This window comes from Physella acuta, unplaced genomic scaffold, assembly GCF_028476545.2.
Source record: "Physella acuta isolate Inbredline_101_S28 unplaced genomic scaffold, ASM2847654v3 ptg000952l, whole genome shotgun sequence".
Taxonomy (NCBI): Eukaryota; Metazoa; Mollusca; class Gastropoda; family Physidae; genus Physella; species Physella acuta.
Genome location: NW_026732469.1, coordinates 308,752 through 321,291, shown reverse-complemented (window position 1 = coordinate 321,291; position 12,540 = coordinate 308,752). Strand labels below are relative to the sequence as shown.

Genomic DNA, 12,540 nt, shown 5'->3' with positions numbered 1-12,540 from the left:
TATATATATATATATATATATATATATATATATATATATATATATATAGAGAGAGAGAGAGAGAGAGAGAGAGAGAGAGAGAGAGGGAGAGAATATATATACATACCATACATATATATATATATATATACACTTTATTTCTTCAACATCTACCCAAATGTCTAGAAGTACACTCACACTCTAGGCCATTGCACAAGCACAAGTGCAGTAGAACAGTAGTTGGTGGGATAGTTAAATGTGTTCAGCTTGCAATATATCCTATGGCAACTAGCGCTATGTCCTTTACCTGTTGGCGTATTGCCGTTGTACCACACCTACTACACTAGGGTTAGCTAATGACGATTGTAAAAGAAAGTAATATACGTCCTCTGTGTCTGACAATGTTTTACAGCTTTTTTTTACGTTTATATAGTTGTACCCATGTGTAGTTCTAGCTAGCTATTGAGGTTGGTTAGTTTTGGTATAATCAGCATGAGGTTGTAGGCGGCACCTTCGAAAATGCCACAGTAGTTTAGTTCCTCCCATAGAAGTTAAGTACCTCCCATGTCGCAACACTTGTTTATTACCTAGTATAGTGCTATCGTGAGTCAATGTACTTTAGCGCCCATAAAAAAAAAAATCTTGAACACAATATTTAAACAACATCCATCCATATGCCCTTTTCAGCGTTTAACTTTAAGCTGAACAGCAGAGTACGAACTTGAAGATCAGTACAAAAAACGCAAAAAAATACATTCTAATTTATTGCTTTGAAATAATGTAATCTAATTAATACCATATTAATAAAGTTATTTTTATTTAAATAATCAACTGTACCTTGTTAGAGTATATCCCTCTTTACCTCGATTTTCCCCTATCCTCCTTATGTGCTGGAATTAGCCATACAACCTAGATAACAATTCCCAGCAATGGCAATGCCCATATCCTCAATTTTCTAGATAAAGCTAAAAATAGGTTCGGAAATTACTGCTTTTACATAGGGCAACACACTTTCATTGATACGTTATTGTAGACCTTTAATGTCTCTAAATTGTATATGTGTATATTGTTTAAGAATCTTATACATATTGTCTAACAATAAATTCATGTTTTTTTTTCATTTTGATCTATTTTTAGAAAGACTAACAAAAAAAATAATTGTTAATTTTTATTATTATTTTTCTTGCACAGCACATTTTAAAGGCTATAGGGCATTTATAGTGTTAAGATAGTTTCGAAGAAATGAAAAGCATAACATTAGGACATGGTTACTTGTATTGGTTCTAGATATATGACTAAATACACATAAAAAAGCATAAATGCATTTATTTATACATGACAGCCTGAACGATTTGTGCTTGGATTAGCAGTTATATTGTATTGTGTGTGTAACTTTGTAAACGACACCCTTATTTTAATTAAAAAATGGCTTCAAACTGCTGTTATTTTTGTTTAATAGAACACACCCAGGTCTTGTTTACGCTGTGAATGTGCTCGTAACAGTTTAGATGGTCATGTTATAAAGTTTTAGTTTTCCTAATTAAACACTCTAGGCCAGCTGAAGTACTTCTTCTTCTTCTACGTTTTTAATTTTAATTAACTATACATGTCAATTGGTTGTGCACCATTGGAGCCATTTACTCTGATTTATTGGCTTTGCTTCCTTAGCCTTTGTCCTACCTAGAAGAGTGACTGTCCCCAGTTAATGAACCTCATCTGCCCGAGTGTTCGAACTCGAGACTTTTCTAGACTTTAGCAATCATGAGCTTTACCGACTCGACCACGCCGAAGCACTAACGTTAGCTGTTTCATAAATAATCAGTGCAGGCTATATGTTTCACCATCTAACCGCTATCATCACGTTTAAGCAATATTCATTATACAACCTCCCACAATTACAACTCATTATCCTACATTTCAAAATCTAACTTTAAACACCCAACTTTTACTGAAACATCCAGCTGATATTTAACGACACAACTCATCTTTTACTCTACTCGAAACACAACGTCTTAGACTTCCACCACATAAACTTAACTAGGCTATAACAACATAAATTACGGATAATCCCTAAAATATGTTACATTTTATTTTGTATATAATAAAACACTGCTGTGCAAATGACTACAATGCATATGGATACGTACATTTGTTTAAACTATCAATTTTTTTATAATATAACGGTGTGAAAGATGACCACGTTAGATAAATAACTCAATAGAAAACACTGGATACTTGACGATTTGATCACGGGCCTAATTTTATAAGTGTATCCTAATTTCAGACGACACACTGCATGTTTTATTGTTCATTGTTTTCGACTTACATTTATAGTTGTAGTAGTCATTGTAATCTGTTTCCTCTTTGCATTGAAAGTTGTTCATGCTAGCGGTAGGTGGCTTGAATAAATAACGAAAACAGTAACTGTGAATATTCATGAATCGACGGCGTGTGTTTACATCCTAGGCTAAAGAAGACTGCTAGATCTAAACCTAGACGTGGGTAGATCACAATCGTGAGGTTCTAATATTACAAATGAGACATCTTGTATCAGGGTTTCATGTTTCATTATTGTAAAGAATGAAGTAAATACTTAATGTCACACACTGCTAGTTTTTTTGTTGTTTATTTTCATTATATTTTCATTCAGCTTTACAGAAAATCTGTTTGAACTTTGACTTATACTTGACTAATTAATGCGTTAGGGATATGCTTACCTCCCGTTTATACCTTGAGTAAGAAATGGAATACTAGTATAAGTTTGTATTGTAACAATAGTAAAGATTAGGTTTATAAAAGTTGTTCTTCTTCTTCTTCGTTCCTAATTTTAGAGTTGGAAGGGATCTTCTCCAACCCAATTAATTATACGTGTCAACTGGTTATGCGCCATTTAGGCCAATGACTCCAATTTCAGCCTGCTTTTCTTTTTGGATTTTCTTCCATAGCCTTTGTCCAACCAAGAATAAACTACAAGGCAGCAGTTGTTTGATTTTGGAGTTGTCGCTCCTAGAAGAGTGGCTGTCCCCAGCTAACGAGCCTCATTTGCCCGGGATAAAAGTAGTAAATTTAAGAATTTTCTTATTTACTTACAATCTTACAGAAAATCTTTTTGAATGTTGACTGATACTTGACTAATTAATGCGTTTAGGATCTGCTTATTTCCTGATTATACCTTGAGTAGGAATTGGAATACTAGTATAAGTTTGTAGTGTACCAATAGTAAAGATCTATATATATAATTCTCCTCTTCGATCCGTTAGAAAACAAGCTGCAAACGCTCTCCCTACCTCCCCACCCCTACATGGTTTTAGTGAGCTGTGTTCACTCTAAATGTTTACAAGCAGAGCCAACGATTTTAAACGCAGGGGGGGGGGGGGAGGGGGGGGGGGAAGGAAGGGGGGGGGTTATGGTCCTTAACGAGCTACTTATAGTGTTTTAAAGAAATATTTTCAGTGTCAGCGTTGGTACTGTCGAATTCACAAATTATGAATTATTGAAAATTAGAAACAACTAAATAGCGGCGTATGTTATGCCGCGGGCCGGTTCGTTATGTTTATAAAAGTAGTAAATCTAAGAATTTTCTTATTTACATTCAGCCTTACAGAAAATCTGTTTGAACGTTGACTGATACTTGGCGCTCATGTTATAATAAATAAAAATATTGACCGAGCTATGCGCAGCTTCAAATGTAATGATGACAGAACAGACGGTGATGAAGACGTTATAGTTAGGCCCAGTTAGACCAAACTTCCAGCCGTAGACCAGCTCACACAGGAAGCTGGCACAGCTGGGTGACACGCACGCGACAAACACACACAAGATGGCCAGCACCATCTTGACCAGCTTCTTCTCTCGGACAGACAGGCGGTCACTGGTGCCAGAGGACGTGGACTCCAGCCTCCACTTCCACTTGACCTGCATCTGTCTGACAATGACCAGCGTGGACAGCAGGTCGATGAAGATGGAACTGAACTGGGCTGACACGCTGAAGTTGTGACCAATGCTGTCCGTGTAGTAGACGCTCTCTTTACTAAAACTTCGGACGATTCTGGTCTTGTTGGTTTGAAGGTCAAGGACGCTGGTCAAGGAACTCCCGATGTAGAAGGGAGACATGCCTAGGAAAACGCAGACGTAGATCAGCGCCATGGCCGCGACGGTTCTGGACGCGGTGATGACGTGTTTGACCTTGAGGGGCATGGTGACACACAGACATCTCTCTATGGTGATGAAACTGGTGATCAGCCAGCTGACTCGGACAAACATGGCGTGTGGGACCACTGTGTGGGGATAAACAAGAAGTTCGACTACACAAGTGTTGTGTGTGAGATAACTGTGTGGGGATAAACAGGAAGTTAGTCTACACAAACGTGGTGTGTGGGATAACTGTGTGGGGATAAACAGGAAGTTAGACTACACAAACGTGGTGTGAGGAACGGCAGTGTGTGGGAAGGGGTGTAGATAGAACAATAATTTAAACAAGTGTACAATTTATATCAACTTTACTAATATTTATGTTTTGTTACACACACGCACACACACACAAACACACATATATATATATATATATATATATATATATATATATATATATATATATATATATATATATATATATATATAAAGAGAAAGAGAAAGAGAAAGAGAAAGAGAAAGAGAAAGAGAAAGAGAAAGAGAAAGAGAAAGAGAAAGAGAAAGAGTCAGAGAAAGAAAGGAAGGACCTTCTTCACGTTTGAAATGACCTACTTGCTGTCAAGTAGCTGACGTCACCCAAGCTCATTGGGATGTCCGGCCATGCTGCTGCCAAGATCGCTGTGATCCCTTTCCATATCAAGGTCACGAGACTGCCAAGGTCAGACACGGCCAGAGCCAAGAAGCTGATGTTCACTGTGTCCTGGAACCCCTGTTAAGAAAAGTTGGATTAGAAAGGACATCTGGTACTAGTGATGTAGGCCTCGCTGCCATCTTGCTTTAAAGAATGGCAACCGGGGATTTTCGCTATTGCAAAATTTGTCGATTATCTTCCTTACTGCAATACCTAGTGAGAACATGAGATACAGCAGTATTTAACTTAAATATTTAACTTAAACAGCGTCGGGTGAATATAATGAAAATAATGAAATGGCGTTTTGTTCGGTTAAAAAAGCTCGTTTATTAGTAGGTTACCTTCTATCTTAATTAAATTTCTTGGTAGCACCTTAAATGGTGAATAAATGAGATTGTTAAAATAATGATTTAAAAAAACTAGAGCTTACCTTATCTTTCTTATATATATATATATATATATATATATATATATATATATATATATATATATATATATATATATATATATATATATATATATATATATATATATACTTAGTTTATAACACTTGATATATTGAGTAGTATATCTATTCAGACCAGGTACATTCAGACCTGTAACTGATACTAGAACATAGAAGTTTTAGATCATCTTGATATTTTTAACACGAACTATTTGAATAAAATTTCTTTGTTACAAAAATACCAGAGTCTGGATTAAAATAAGAAGTATCTGTTCTTTATTGTTACAAATATATTTGTGGGGGGAAACAAAACATTAATATCAAATACATTGTCTTTAAGGTGAGCGCTACAAAAATGGTAAATTTAGCTCGTGTCGTTTATAGATGTGGTTTCTTGGGCTCGCAACTACACAGGACAACATTAAAATTTAAAGGCATGCAGGGATTACCCGTGGAGTCTATGGTCTTACCTGTTTAGTAAACACAAGGATGTTGATTATGTTGCCTATTGATCCAAGGGTACTAATCGTGTTAATGATAAAGGCGAAAAACAATACATCGACTACCTCCCTTTGCTGATCAGTCATAAGGGGAACTAATTGCTCAGCGCTTGAGTTGGCCATTGCTCGAAAAATTTATAGAGCCTTATAACGTTTTATCGTAGGTTATATCAGACCTAGTTCAAATAATTCACTTGTGGCTTGATACGTTTTGTCGTAGGTTACTTTAGACCTAGTCCAAATAATCTACTAGGGGCTTTAAATATTAGTTGTAGATTTCTAGAAACAGTATTAAATCTTATAAGTTGATTGTTGTATAAAAAGTTCATGACAGTTCCATTTTGGTTACCATCAGCTTTCCCACGTATTGAATCCTTTGGTATTCAATTTCCAATTTTTGTATAATCATATACATGACATCATGTAAAATTCATTATGTTCATTTGCAAAACCTTTCGTTATGCAAAAACTATGTAAAAGAAATTGATGTTGATGTACTTGTTTTAATTGCGAATAAAAGTATTTAAAAAAAAAAAAAAATTCAATTTAAAAAAGATCTAGTAGCTAATTTGTATTTCATACTAGGTAGGCCTATAGTCTAAACCTTTTGTTGCAAATGTAAATAGAAACATACATTTCTGTGGTTTTCAATAGACTGTAAAGACTGTGAGGTATAAATAACTTAGTTTTGTTTGCACTGTGTCTTAATCGCTCCCTAAACTCTTTGAAGACTAGAGTCTTTTATAACAATGCATTTAAAATCTGTATTCATAGTGAAATCATCAATTGAGTTTCAATTCAATACATAGTCTTAGAACAAATGGGATTTCGATTTACAACATTATTTCTACAAACAAATTGTTGAAATTTGAAGCCATATTTTAATATTAAATTCTACTGAACAATAGTTTCGTATAAAACTCATATTCAATAACTTAATATTTGTTATAGTTTTAGCCAATTGTTTGGTTGTTGATAAACATAATCTACCACAACAAGCACAAAATACTTGTAGATTCTGTAAATTAGGTTTAGTTTAAATCAATGCAGTTTTATTATACCGAGAAACAAACCAATTACAGTTCATTGTTCTGTCTTATCGTATAATCAATCCCTTGAGGGTATTAATGATTGATGAAATACGATGGTTAAGAAAATAACGCTGTTGTTTGTATATGGTGTAGACCTACAGGACGAATAACATGATGTCCCAGGGCAAAAGATAAAACATTTACTCCAGCACTAAATGTAGATATAGCTTGCTTGTGGTAATGACTGAGCGAAATCAATTACTTCGGGGGAAAAACATTGTGTGGTAAAATTATCTTACAAGAAAAGGGGGAATATGGTCACTTTTCATTGTTGTTTTTTATTTAGTTTTTTTTAAAATTTATTTAAATTTATTTTTTATTTATTCGAGATAGGGATGGTTTGTAAGCAGTTTAATATTTTAAAATGTTTTACAGGATTTATCCTTTTTTTTAAAGTGTTCTTGTTCATTTGTCGTATTAATAAGCTCATAGAACTGGCTTACATACCATTTGTTCACAGATAATGTGTTGGGTGATTCAGCTCATAAAACGGAGCTACACATTTATTCTTCTAACATAAACTCTAGTTTATTTTGTAAATTAAATACATCTTGTCATATATTTTTTTTTACTTAAAAAAGGGTGTAGGAATTATGCAAGTTACTTTAAAAGTTTTAGTCTGAAGGATTATGACGGCTATGTATGGCTGATGTTTTTGTCATTAGACTTTAGACCTATACAGTTTTCCTGAAGATATGCATTACTTATGAACAAAGCGAATATTACATACGCATCCAACTGCACATGTATTTATAATGAGGATACTAGATGTAACACAAAATCTACCTATTTAAAAAAAAATAGAAAAAATAATGGATAGAATGTGTTTGACTATAACAGTGCCCAACATTACCTTTACATACATACCCTATGTCATATTTTAGTTAAGTAAATATAAATAACAAATGTTGAGGTCAATTATTTTGAATTGCTGTGTGAAATAATCTGAAGACATAATGGGGCATGAGTGCTTACATAAACTCAACTAAAGATAGTCACCCACAAAAAAGATTACAGCAGAGAGATGTAGCAGTAGCCTAGTGCTCAGGATTCACAGTATTAGGTTAACGAACCGACAGATTTTCAAAACTAAAGCATAGACATAGTTCCTAACTTACGTGATTTCATGTGTATGAAAGGTGTGTATGTTGGACAGATCACGGCATGGTAGTGTGTACCGTGGTATTGTTGCGCGAGGGCGGTTGTGTTGACATGGAACTTATTGTACAAAAGGATAACAAAAGAAGCGATTGGTCGAGTGACAGCTGTTGTGTGGTAAACAAGAGGAAGGAGCTGGGTGTGTAATCAATGTGGGATCGGCAGTAGAAGATCACCATTAGAAGTGACAGGTAACGTGGTTGTGATGAGGAACATCCAAATGGATGATGTTGAACAAAGTTGAACCTCAAAGAATGTATGAAGGTGTGTCCATTTAGGTGTCGTTAGGAAGTTCCAACACCCCCCGCCGACAGTACATACATATATTTATGTGTGTATATATATATATATATATATATATATATATATATATATATAAATATATATATATATATATATATATATATATATATGAACTGAACTGAACTTTCCTACAAACAATATTTAAATTTAACTCTTAAACTAAACATTAGATTATTTTAGATCAATGGTTCATTTTTATATTAATTGTTAATTATACACTGTTTATTGGACTATGTATTTGTTAATATTCAGGATGAAAAAAATCAACGAAGAGAAAGTTGTCTTTACAAATTTTATTAACAGATTTAGCACCAACCAAAAACAACATTTTATACAAATTTCTCCTCACCATATATATATATATATATATATATATATATATATATATATATATATATATATATATATATATATATATATATATATATATATATATATATATATATATATATATATATATATATATATATATATATATATATATATATATATATATATATATATATATATATGTATATATATATATGGTTCCATGACAAATGATCTCAGAACAAACGATCTCAGGACAAATTATCTCACGGACAAAAGATACCAGGACCAGTGGCGGAACTAGAAAAAATGGGCCACCCCGCAAAAAATTTTTTTGGGCCCCCCATATATATATATATATATATATATATATATATATATATATATATATATATATATATATATATATATATATATATATATATATATATATATATAACTAGGTTCGCTCTCAATTTAAAAAAAATTCCATCTGGTACACGAATAAATCAGAGGTTTTCCAACACACGAGCTGGCCCCTTTCTAAATCTAGTCCAACACACCAAACTGAGGCTTTCATCGAAACGTTACTAACCGTGTGCCCTGTTTTCCAGAAGTTGAATTAAATGTTAACAATGTCGGCAGTTCATTTCTTGGATCTTAGGGTGCGGGTTTGTCCACACTACCAACTAGACACGCCAAGGCATGCTGTAAATCCCTCTGCGACGGCCCAGGTGTCAGGGGAGTCACGGGGCTCTTGGAGCTACCGGTTACATTACTGCACGGGTGATGGGTGTGACACATTGTTTCTTCCGGCAGAGCTCCCCCCCCCTCCCCTCCCCCGAAAACAGTCTACCCTGGAAGAAACATTGGTGCGACACCTAATTAGATTTAGTCATCGAGTGTTGTAGCGAGACTTATTCCTAGTGTTGTGGGAACTTTTAAACGACTGTCCGTGGGTGCCAACTTGCTCATATGTGATGCGCTCAGGATGACACTGACGCCGGTTGTATTCAAGTAGTAACCTCATCCGCTTATGCAGTTTCACGGGGCGCTAAATCACATATTTCCGTTAGGAGTCCCCACTCAAATATGTACAAATGTTAGGCCTATGACGGAAATCTTTGCGGGGCTGTACTCAACAGCTTCCCAAGTTTTCATGGCGATTGGGTGATGACTGAATGATGCAGTAATGTTTTTCACATGTACAACTGTATGTGGCCAGGTCACGCGTTGTATAACCTTCTGATTTAGGGGAGGGGGGGATTTACAAAAAGCCAGACCCTCACACACCCCCACCTCAATGACTATTAATAATGTTCAATTAATTCTAAACGTTCTAATTAATTTCTAAATAATTATATAAAAAATAATCTTACCTGCCCTGTTTTGTGAATTAGATGTGCCTATTACTATGAAAGTAAATTAATATGTGTTGACTAGATCTAGTGCTGTCTAGTGTCTGACAAAATGTGCTGAAGTGGTGAATCGTACGGTTAGGAAGTAGTTCATAAACGATACATTTATCTCCTCGATACTTGTGAGGTTGAGAAAGAGTGATGGGATAGGGGTCGGCTCGGGAAAAAACTTGAAAGGGACAACAAAACGCCTTGATCTATGTACGTCAGCATCGCCCATTGTAAAACTTACTCGGGGGAGATAATTTGAAGTATAGGCCTTAAAAGTTTACTATATTTCTTGTAAAATCAAAAACAAGTAAACGTATATAAAACTGAAGCTTCTAGTATTATATTATTTTTTAAAAATTATTTGTACGATACAAGATAGTACAGGATACTAATTCAACCACTATCACAAACACATATTAACATTGAAAAATGTACAATGGATTTCGGGTCCCCTACCAATGCCGCAAATAAGAACCGCGCATCATGAAAGTATTGAAATCCCACTTCATATGTAGCGGCTTTTCGTGCTATGGACTTTGTTGTTTTTTTTAAAAAGAATTTCGCCGGCGACAGCGTGTGTTTGATTGTAGGGAAATAGAACTCGGCCTTGACGATGCTTAAAAAATACAACTATAAATAACTGTTTTAAATATGTAAAGAATTTGTCGACAATTTTTAACCCCCTTTTTGGTCCCCATCCCCTGCCCCATCCGCCATAGTATACTTTAAAGGATCGGTCAAACAGTTACGTGTCCTCTATTTAGCTATCAAAGGGAGGGGGGGGGGCAACGAGTCAAAGAAGTCATTCAAAATTTGAAGAGTTGCCTATATTTTACACTGTAGTTTGTGTAATGGATTTTATCTTTTGCGGAAGAGCGTGGTATAGTGACTGTAAAATAAAGATAATCGTACCGCAGCTACAGTGTTTTTCTTTTACAAACCAAATATTAAGGCAAAAATTAAATTCAAAATTTAAAAAAAAAAAAAAAAAATTGGTCAGCCGTGGGCCCCTAAACGGCCTCCCCCCCCCCCCCCCCCCCGCGCATCGCGGGGTCTGGCGGGACTGTAGTTCCGCCCCTGTTCATCAGGTAAATGAACAACTACTGACTAGTGTCTTTAACAAAATGTGCAGAAGTGGTCAGTTTACAGTTCATAGACGGTTCGTTAATCTATGCATTACATCTTATTGTAAGAGTAAGGGTGTGGTGAGGGGTAGAAGTGAGGGGTAGGGGGGAGGGGGGGGGGAGAGAGTTGGGAAGGGAAGGGGACAAGAAAGCGCCGATAAACATCTACATCAATAGTGCCGACTTTTTCCGATCGTCTAGAAGACCAGGATAGTCGCCTCGCCGCAACATTTCCCCAGCCCGATTTCAAAGCGTACCGGCACAGTCAAATTTCAGATGCTTCGTCTTTGAAGTCTGGCGGTCTCTCGAGCTATAGTCAGTGCATTTTTCTCAAAGACGTTTGCCGACTATCGTGTTTGTTTGTAACTGTAGAAGAAAGATAACTCGACCTCCACCTAATTTATTTATTTTTTTTTTTTTTTTAATAATTTAGCCAGGATTTTTGGGCCCCCAATTGGTCTGGCCCCCCCCCCCCCCCGCATTGCGGGGTCTGAGGGCACTGTAGTTCCGCCCCTGACCAGGACAAACGATCTCAGACAAAATATCTCAGACAAAATATATCAGGACAAACGATATCATGGACAAATGATCTCAGACAAAATATCTCAGACAAAATATATCAGGACAAACGATATCATGGACAAATGATCTCAGACAAAATATCTCAGACAAAATATCTCACATCAAAATTTTAATAGTATGTTCGGTGATTTTAGTTGATTTGAACTTTTTTTTATTGGCTGTCAATATGGTTTTGTTTAATTGTTTATGCATAATAATTGTGAATAAAATGAATTTGTTAAACTTAAAAGATTTATCAAACTTAATCTTTGTAATAGCATTTGATTTTAAAAGTAAAAATAAAAAACAAACTTACTCCTTTAGCCTGAAACGTATAATAAATGATAATGTATAAAACAAATAAAGTAACGGTAGCTATACAACATTAATGTTCAAAACAGGCGAAAGATGTTTCAAAAATGTGAATGGGTCTTCAGGTTCGTAACGTAAAACTATTGTTTTTATTGCATCATCAACTCAAACATAACGTTTAAGGTTCTTTGCTGGCATGTACGTCGTTATGATCACACCTCTCCAATACTATGTGATCATGTATTGTGTGTACTCTTGCTCGACTTGTTCTAACTTTACATTTACAAATCTCTTTGCCTGCTGCTCCACTTATGGCTTTAATAAACATAAATTCACCAGAAACTAATGTCCTAAAACCTTTCTGCGAGGTAACATAAGAGGCCATAGCTGAGTAAGCACCACTAATACTGCTTTGTTTGCATGCACACTACGACAAACTTAGCTCCGCGATGATCGCTGTCGTTTTAACAATAAAAATAACACAAAATAGCACAATGAGAAACAAACAAGTAAATATTTTTTGAAAAAATAATTTAAGTCTTCTTATT

General features: G+C 35.2%; 1 protein-coding gene across 1 annotated transcript; it reads right to left on the bottom strand.

Annotated features, from left to right (window-relative positions):
- Positions 1-3,561: 3,561 nt before the first annotated feature.
- Positions 3,562-5,869, bottom strand: LOC131953788 (QRFP-like peptide receptor). Its single transcript, XM_059317158.1, has 3 exons — positions 5,717-5,869; positions 4,723-4,879; positions 3,562-4,256 (listed from the first exon to the last, which is right to left on the bottom strand). Exons 1-3 carry the CDS (start codon positions 5,867-5,869, stop codon positions 3,562-3,564), a joined length of 1,005 nt encoding a protein of 334 aa, XP_059173141.1.
- Positions 5,870-12,540: the final 6,671 nt, after the last annotated feature.